The sequence below is a fragment of the Gadus morhua genome, chromosome 11 (genome assembly GCF_902167405.1).
Source record: "Gadus morhua chromosome 11, gadMor3.0, whole genome shotgun sequence".
In the NCBI taxonomy this organism is placed as follows: Eukaryota; Metazoa; Chordata; class Actinopteri; order Gadiformes; family Gadidae; genus Gadus; species Gadus morhua.
Window position 1 is genome coordinate 20,052,499 of NC_044058.1, and position 9,649 is coordinate 20,062,147.

General features: G+C 43.6%; 1 protein-coding gene across 1 annotated transcript; it reads left to right on the forward strand.

The window, feature by feature from the left end:
• The first annotated feature begins 3,842 nt into the window (after window positions 1-3,842).
• Window positions 3,843-8,772, forward strand: irx1a (iroquois homeobox 1a). The gene is made up of 4 exons (XM_030371418.1): window positions 3,843-4,442; window positions 5,866-6,976; window positions 7,420-7,495; window positions 8,254-8,772. The coding sequence occupies exons 1-4, from the start codon at window positions 4,200-4,202 to the stop codon at window positions 8,327-8,329; spliced, it is 1,506 nt and encodes a 501-aa protein (XP_030227278.1). The 5' UTR covers window positions 3,843-4,199; the 3' UTR covers window positions 8,330-8,772.
• Window positions 8,773-9,649: the final 877 nt, after the last annotated feature.

The window sequence follows — 9,649 nt, forward strand, 5'->3', positions numbered from 1 at the left end:
AAGGCGAGGTTTGGTTTCAACACATAATTTGATAATCCGCATGGATAGCACAAAAGAGACATTCTGCGGATTCTTAACCTCTCTTCAACTTTGGCACTCCTAGAGGCAGGAAAGGAGTATCTCTCACCGCAGTTATTAGTTCTCTGAAACACCCTTGACCTCTGCGGTGGAAGCCAACTGTCAACATAGCCGGTGTTATTGTAATTCGGGGCTGGCCCCTCCGAGCCTGAAACTGGTCCTTGTTCGGAGTGTCCCTCTACCTTCTCTGTGGAGGATTGCTGTTCACATATTGGAGGCAGTTATGGACGACATGAGTGCTGAAGCTAAGCCGCATAATGACTTTCAGTGACACGTTTATTTTTTTTATTTTTTTTACATGATGGTACAGATGTTTACACTTCCACCTTTTTGTTGGCAGCCACGATAAGATAATATGCATTTATGAATGGATTTCTTCACGCAATGCATTGTTTGTTTTAGGCCTTGAATCTTGATTTAAGGAATGGATTGTGGTAGTAAAACACACGGGTGAATATAATTTATATTTTCTGGGAACAAAGTACGATTTTACAGCAAGAAAAGAAAGAAAGGGAGTCTGAAAAGGGGAAATTTGCTTTGCTTCATTGTCACCTTTATTGTGGAAGTGACAAGAGACAGGATTGAAGATTATTTCCCCAAATGGCAACACAAGCTACTTCTGAGAGTCATTAAGTTAACACACCGAGACAAGGACAGGGACAGAGAATAAAAGGAAAGAATGCCGTAAAAGTTCCCAGGGTCTTACAGCATCTGCCTCTGATCCGGGCCTTGGAGAGAAGATGGTGTCTATGTCTGGCACTTCAATTATATTGTCATCAAACAATATTATATTCCCGACTGTGACAGTTGGCAAATGGTAATCATTTAAATAATTATAATAATTATTATTATTATTATTGATGCTATTATTTGTATTATTATTATTATTATTATTATTATTATTATTATTATTATTATTATTATTATTATTACTATGAAGACAGTAATGATACATTTTGTTTGGTGAATACAAAAAATGAGTGTGTGTGTGTGTGTGTGTGTGTGTGTGTGTGTGTGTGTGTGTGTGTGTGTGTGTGTGTGTGTGTGTGTGTGTGTGTGTGTGTGTGTGTGTGTGTGCTGTGTTTGTGTGTCTGCTGTGTGTGTGTGTGTGTGTGTGTGTGTTAGTGTGTGTGTGTGTGTGTGTGTGTGTGTGTGTGTGTGTGTGTGTGTGTGTGTGTGTGTGTGTGTGTGTGTGTGTGTGTGTGTGTGTGTGTGTGTGTGCGTGTGTGTGTGTCGCCCGCATACGGGCGTTCCTGTGCGTGTGTGTGCAAAAGCTTACATGCTTGCGTGTGCACGTGTTCGCGGGCGCGAGCCTCTGTGCAAGCTGTGGCGGATATAAGCTCTGGAGATATCAATGCAGATGGTGGAAAGTCCATCTGTTTCGAGGAAATGTTCTAGAAGAGCACGAGTTTGAATGGCTGAACGGTAAGGGATTTGGAATAGGGGGCTTGCGTGTTAACCAACTCTTCCCCTGGTTCAGGATGAGTGCGGGTGCCAGTGAGATTCTAACACGTCCCAGCCAATCAGAGAATCAATCAGTGAACGCCGAGGGCCTTTTATTGCCCTGAGCACGTGCCGCTGTTTACCAGGAGGCGCGAGTCGAAAGTTAGGAAATATTGACTTTTAGGGATTCCTTTAAACCACTAAGTCCAGATAACATTTGTAAAACTATCAAAAATAGAACTACTGGAAGACACGTCAACTGTAGAATTAGTTCCTTTTTTCATTATTAAATATATCTAGTCCTTTAAATGCATTATTATTATTTGTATATTATTATTTGTATTATTATTATTATTATTAATATTATTATTATTCATATTATCATTAGCCTCTTCCTGATAATGCCAATAATATCAGCCAAAACTAAGTCATCAACGTTAATTATTATATATTTCTTGTCCAACGCATTGTCTAGTTGAGGCTTTTTTTTTTGCTTGCAGTCAGCTTATCTCGTCCACCATCATATTTAGCCCCTGCACACATTTCCAGCAGGTTATCACAATTGCCATTCCTCCCCTCCTTTCTGATGTGTTCAGCAGATTACCATCAGTGCCCCTCAGATATTTTAACAGATCCTCCACTCGGAGCCATCTGGTGCAGATCAAAATCTAGCGAGTTCTTGGGTTTAGTTGTTAAGGCATTAATTCTAAATCTAGAGACTCTCTTTTCAACCGTCAGGACGAGAGTGTTAAGTATTTTTTTTAAGTCGATAATTATATCTCTAAAATAAAAAGGCGAAAATATTTTATAAGCGAGTTGACATTTAATACAACTCAACGATAGCCTCGGAAAGACAAACTAGTATGTTGCTGGAGAGGGTGTTATGGTCAAGCCCATAACGTTCATAATATATATAATATATAGGCCTGCTATGAGAGGAGGAGAGCAGATGCTCTGGTCTAGTCTCATATTATTTGCATATCACAGAGGAAATAGCGCAAAAATGGCCTATGGAGAAAGTTATTAACAGGTTGTGTTATTTTAGTATCTAAGTGAAAATGTAGATGGTTAACATGTGAATATTTGTTTTTAAAACGTATAATTATTCCACTGCTTTCTTAAAGAAAAAGGGCACAGATAGGAGTATCTTAAAGGCTTGTAGGTTCAGAGATGGTTTTCCCAGTAGAATGCGGGCTATACAGCATCTTACAGTGATCCCTGGCTTTCCCTCATTCCGTTTCACTCAAAACAGAAGACATGTTTAAGTGAAGTGGCTCTGTTGTTACTCTGACAGCAGCCTGCTCAGGGTTTACATGCACGCGCGCGGGTGTGCACGCACGCGGGCGCGAGCCTTCACACGCACGGTGCGCGGACAGGACGGAGGAACACCGAAAAGAGGAAAAAGGAAAGACCAACCTTAGGGAAGAAAGAAAGAAAGAAAGAAAGAAAGAAAGAAAGAAAGAAAGAAAGAAAGAAAGAAAGAAAGAAAGAAAGAAAGAAAGAAAGAAAGAAAGAAAGAAAGAAAGAAAGAAAGAAAGAAAGAAAGAAAGAAAAATAAACAGAAAGGAAGAATGAAAGAAAGACAATGAAAGAAAACAAGAATAAAAAATAGAAAGAAAGAAAGTAACACATGAATTCACACATTAAAATGGCCCATGTGCGTCGAGTATACTATAATTAAAATGCCTAATGCGAGTATTTGAGATTAATAACAGCGGGAAAAAACAAAGCACGAATAATTAAGTCGAAATATCAGGATATTAGTCTAATTGTTCTTTCATTACCATAATAAAATAAACATGAGAGTGCATGGGAGTGCAGCATGGCCGCCTGGCATATATAAAGTGCACAAGGAGGACGAATCAACCTGCCCGACGTCCCCGATTATAAACACCAGTAACCGCGCAAAACAATACTATCCTAATCAATCAGTCTTTAGAAATAATAAACGCACCAGTCGCCGGTAACAGACAGAACAATTTCCTCTGGAAGTTGTGTTTTTTTTCTCCTCCTCCCCTTCCTAATTATACAATTGAAATCTATTCCAAAATAAGTTCCTTCTTCTTTGCGGGTTCACTTACCCCCCCCCCACCCCCACCCCCTCTATGTCGGACAGCTGTAAAATCGTGTAGACAGGTTGTCATACAACAATCAAAGCTTCGGTGAATAGACTCTAATGCTGAACATTTAACATACAATAGTCCAAACGCGCGGCGGAGAGAAGTGGCCCCAGCCAATGCCTCTCTCCACATGCTCCAAACGAGGAGGAGCTTGCAGGCTCAAGTAAAGGGGGGGGGGATGCCAATCAAAGCATCAACTTCAAATTGTATCTGAGAGATCAGCCCGAGACCTCGGGGCAGGCACGTCAGTTGGAGCTCAATTGTTGATCAGATCACATCCAACGGACTCGCAGAGAGAGAGAGAGAGAGAGAGAAAGAGGGAGAGAGAGAGAGAGAGAGAGAGAGAGAGAGGAGCATAGAGAGAGCAGTCGAGATTTAAGGAGAAGACTTGTTTTTTTTTGTACTGTACCTTTTAGGGCTACTACAACGTCCGTCGCGACTTTTCCCTTTGACTTGCCCGGGTTCTTGTCATTACGCGCGGGTGCGTATTGCATTATTACGCACGGCACGGGGGCTTTTGTTCGGGCGGAAGAGCTGTGCTGACCGAGGTAGTGGAAGATGTCTTTCCCGCAGTTGGGCTACCCGCAGTACTTGAGTGCGTCTCAGGCGGTCTATGGAAGCGACAGACCGGGCGTGCTGACGTCCTCGTCCCGGGGAGGGAGCGCTGAGCTCGGGGGGAGCCCGTCAGCCGCTGCCGCCGCAGTGTCGTCCGTGTTGGGCATGTACGCCAACCCTTATGCGCACAACTACAGCGCGTTCCTGCCTTACACCAGCGCGGACTTGGCTCTTTTCTCTCAGATGGTAAGATTTTGAGTTATTTTGGGAGTTATACTGCATAGTTTTGGATTATGCGCCATACGTGGAAAAAAGCCCGATTGGAAACTATTCACACACCACAAGTTCTGTTTCTAACCTCGTTGTGAAATATGTTATTATCCATTCATTGTCCCGTTGCAGTTTGAATTGCATAGTCGTTGCAGCGGGTATGCAAAGTTTGTTTGTAAAATCGTTGAACTGTGGAAGATATTTTGGGAGAAAATGGAGGCAGGTTTTGTTTGTCTTGGGGACGGCATATGGATATTAGCATAGGCTGTAAAAACCGAGATCAGTATGATTCATATTTTATCGAAATTGATTTAATATTAAGATGGATCTCTATTACAAATTAAAAAATCTTGCGAATAAATGCTCAGTGTTAAAGTAAATTCGCCAGTCGTCATAGAACAGCTTATTGTATTGTTTTAAATGGTAGGCCCCATCATTGTGATTTTTATTACGTTTTTTATAATGATCAGTATTTTTTCAAATATTATTTATTGCAATTTTTAATGTCATTGCTTCTGGAAAATGCCTACAAAACATGTAGATGGCCTGCTGTGTGTGTGTGTGTGTGTGTGTGTGTGTGTGTGTGTGTGTGTGTGTGTGTGTGTGTGTGTGTGTGTGTGTGTGTGTGTGTGTGTGTGTGTGTGTGTGTGTGTGTGTGTGTGTGTGTGTGTGTGTGTGTGTGTGTGTGCAGTGTAGGCCTAGTATAGGCCTACTATAATATTATTGTCTACCATTTTGAAATAAAGGACCGAAGATACTAATTACTATAGTGTATTAGGCCTACTGCAGTGCAACAATTTGTATTTTATTCCTCCACGAGTACCATCAGCATGGCGTGGCAGTGTATGGCTCAATGCCGTTTATTTGACTTTATCTGCAAAAGCTCAAAATAATATCCGGCAGCATCGATTAAAAACGACTCAGTCTTATTCGATGTACAATCGGCATCAATAGATCATGTCGAGCCACGACATGAACGTGACAGTCTTAAGGCACAAACGGTCACCTCAGTCACGACATGCCACCTACAATAACGTATAGGCCTCTAAACTGTTCCCCTCATGGCACACTGAGGAAGGTAATGAGCCTTATGTAACCCACTGTCATTACAACGGGATACCTATGGACATTGTTGAGCTATGGTGCTGCATGCGGTAAAGCAGGCCGAGTTTACACTATTCTCGACCATAGCTTTAAATTCAGAGTCTGATAGCCTTTGATTACTGGCGTTTTCATTTGATTAACCCATGGCACACATGCTTGGGGCCTATATTTAGACACACAGCCTTGCGCTGTTTTTTTTTTGATGCAGCGAATAAAAGTTGCACTTTCTGCAAATTGTTTCAAGTATCAAGCACAGTTGAACATGGCTTAATCTTTTCATCTAATTTTTATCCAGGGATCTCAATACGACTTGAAAGACAGCCCAGGCGTCCACCCCGGCAGCTTCGCGGCCCACACCTCGCCGGCCTTCTACCCCTACGGCCAGTTCCAGTACGGGGACCCGGCGAGGCCCAAGAACGCCACCCGGGAGAGCACTAGCACCCTGAAGGCCTGGCTCAACGAGCACCGCAAGAACCCCTACCCCACGAAGGGCGAGAAGATCATGCTGGCCATCATCACCAAGATGACCCTGACGCAGGTGTCCACCTGGTTCGCCAACGCCCGCCGGAGACTCAAGAAGGAGAACAAGGTGACGTGGGGCGCCAGGAGCAAAGAGGACGAGGAAGACGGCAACCTGTTCGGCAGCGGGGACGAGGCGGAGAAGAACGAGGACGAGGAAGAGATCGACCTGGAGAGCATAGACATAGACAAGATAGACGATAACGACGGGGATCAGAGCAACGAGGACGATGACGACAAGTCCACTGAGGGCAGCCGGGATCCCATGCGAGGTGGCGGGGCCGGGGAGCTGGACAGCTTGGAGAAAAGGCGCGCGTTTGCCCTGCAGGCCCACGAGGCGTTCGACCGAACCAAGAGCGCCATTTCTGTGCACCAAGTGGGCAAGGAGAGCTCGGAGCTCGGCCACAATAATACCACCACCACCAGGGTTTTGTCCCCGGACAGGGTCGGGAGCTTTCCCCTTGTCCCCGTGAACAATAAGCCTAAAATATGGTCGCTGGCCGAGACCGCCACCAGCCCAGACAGCTCGACCCAGAAGCCGACGTCCCCCGCCGGTGGCCCGGCCGGCACCCACCCGTCGGCCGCTCACACCCACCAGCTCCAGACCCATCCGGCGTTCCTCCCCAGCCACGGACTGTACACTTGTCAGATTGGGAAGTTTCACAACTGGACGAATGGCGCGTTCCTGGGCCAGAACTCATTGCTTAACGTGAGGTCCTTCCTGGGAGTTAACCAGCAGCACCATCATCACCACCACAACCCCCACCTGCCAACTCAGCAGCAGCAGCAGCCGACCTCGGTGTTGGTATCGCCGGGCACAGCTACCGCAGCGCTGAGCAGCGAAAGCACAAAGGCCCCACAGGAGAGCCAGAGTCCTAAGCACATAGGTACTATTACTATTCCGCCCGGATATGCCCATCGGTACAGCTAGTGAAGTGTAGAGAGCCAGCAGAGAATTATACGCTCTGATAATATTTAGGGTGATATTTGTGTGTGTGTGTGTGTGTGTGTGTGTGTGTGTGTGTGTGTGTGTGTGTGTGTGTGTGTGTGTGTGTGTGTGTGTGTGTGTGTGTGTGTGTGTGTGCGCGCGCGCGTGCGTGTGCGTGTGCGTGTGTATCGGTGTGTATCGGTGTGTGTATCGGTGTGTGTAAGTGAGTGTGCGTCGTTTTACGAATTTATTTATTATAATAACCAAGTTTCGAGTTAAAAGGAAAATAAATAGTGAGGTCAAATATGTATCGATTATTTCCTTTACAATAATCGTTATAGTTATATCGTTGATATAGTTATTATAATTGTGTAATAACAATGTGGTTTTGTTTATTTTTAGACCATGAAAACGACGTTAGAACTGAATCGCCGTCAACGCAGCCCCTCAAGTCGTCCTTCCGTCCCATCCATGACAGGTGAGAATATAATTCAGAAATGCGGAAAAAGGGTTTACAATCATTATTGTTGTATTTATTTATTTTTTCTATATTTTCCACCTTCCCCTACCACTCAATATAATTTTCTAGAAAAAAATAAAAAATAAAAACACTGGTACTTTCGTTTGAATTGTTCAAACAGACCTTGGCTCTTGAGAGTGACTCGGGGTCTCGTCTCCCATCCCTAGCCCTTTAATTCCCTTCCTCTGGGGGTAGTGGGGCTACTTATCCAGTCACCGAGTAAAACGGGCTGTGTGCTTTCCCTAAAGACTCTATAGGGAGAGCTGGGCCCAGGGGAGCCTTCCACCATAAAAGTTTCCCCGTTTCAAGTGCTATAATTCTCTCTCTCTCTCTCTCTCTCTCTCTCTCTCTCTCTCTCTCTCTCTCTCTCTCTCTCTCTCTCTCTCTCTCTCTCTCTCTCTCTCTCTCTCTCTCTCTCTCTCTCACTCTGTCTCCCTGTCCCTCTCATTGACCCCCAATATGTATTATTATATACTAGACCACCATACTTGGATTTATGTAGGCCTAAACCTAACGTTATCATTTTTTATATTGCCTATGTATTCATAAAATTAATTGTAACTTACCCCCCCCCCCCCCCCCCCCCAAACCTCTAATATTGCACTCAATTGAAACTTTTTGGAGATATTAAATTGTATTATTAAATTTGTATTGTAACCCGCTGTCCCAAAAAAACGGCCGAATATTGATCTCCTTTTTTTGTTGTCCTTATCTAGATTCGCTCTGCCTTCCAGCGCCAGGAATCCACAAGAAGCCACGCAACGGGTCCTCACGGCCATTTCCTCGGCTTGATCAAGACATTATTATGCTTGCGGACGCCCGAGGACACACACACGCACACACACACAGAGACTCTCACACACACAGACGCAAAGCAAGGAAGAACGAAAGAGACTTCATACGCACTCATAGAAAGGACAATTAATAATAACCTAATGCAGCTCATTCAGTCGGTAAATAACGAATGGCGTAATTTGGTAATTTCCTGTGGATGGATGGATTACTTCCTCTATTGTTGTGTAGCCTATAATCGCGCCCATGTAAACTCTCTCCTCCACTTTCCCCAGGAAGGCTGGGACATTTTGGGAGGCTTTTATTTTTTGTCTTCAACTTGTGTTTTTTGGTGTCTTCCTTTAATGTAAATACAAGTGATTTAAATTTGTAAATAGCGCGTTGAAGGAATTTGTCCAGATCATATATTTTGCCTAATAAAGTAAATGAAATTATAGAGAAAACCAAAGAATACCCTACTCAATATGTTCTTTCCTCCTTTAAAACGGCGCTTTCCATTTTAGTTATTCATCCTGTCCTATTCATTATTCATTAGTTATTTATTATCCTCATCATTATTATTATTATTATTTTACTTTTATTATAAAACAAAAATCCTGCACTATTTAATAATAATAATAATAATAATAATAATGATATGATAATAAATAAATACAAATCTATAAACAAACAAGGCGGGTGATTCTCGCAGGGGGACAATGGCGAAAGGGAAAAGCCAGTTGGTGTGTAACCAGGCTTAAATGTATTCAACGCGCTCCCGATGGGGTTGCAGGGAGGGAGGCTGCAGCGTCGATGCATTGAGGTGCTAATAAGTGTCCAGATGGTGGCTGGTGACAGAAAATGGACAGGAGCAGCTGGGAACGTCATTAAGTAATAATATGGGAACGCCCAGTCCAAACAAAATCAAATGGTTAAAATCTAATCTGTCAGGAAGAGAACTCGATTCGATGATAAATTATTAATATTTTAGGAGGAGCGACCGAGGGAGTGCGGGCTTGAAGCTGTGGAGCCGCTGGCCTGACGTTGTTAACTCTCCAAAGGGGTCGGCGTTTAGGGTCCCGTTTTATTCCGTCTGATAGAGGTCATTAGCCTTTAACAGCGTTTCCTACATCCCAATCAGCGACCAAAGCCAAGTATTGATTGGCCTAATGTGCTCCAATATAATTAAGAAACACTACCCTTATCGCATTTGGCTGCATATTTTGTTTTCATTTATGTGCGCAGAGCCACACCATTTGGAAACACGTTTATCGCCGATTATGGAAATTATAATCAACAATGTTTTGTTTGCAAACCAGATTTTTTGTGTAGGTTTATTTG

Bases quoted from the DNA above. Each gene is read 5' to 3' on its own strand.
- irx1a (XM_030371418.1), top strand. From the start codon at position 4,200: ATGTCTTTCCCGCAGTTGGGCTACCCGCAGTACTTGAGTGCGTCTCAG. The intron at 4,443-5,865 runs GTAAGATTTTGA...ATTTTTATCCAG, and splicing joins TGGCTCTTTTCTCTCAGATG to GGATCTCAATACGACTTGAA. The intron at 7,496-8,253 runs GTGAGAATATAA...GTCCTTATCTAG, and splicing joins TTCCGTCCCATCCATGACAG to ATTCGCTCTGCCTTCCAGCG.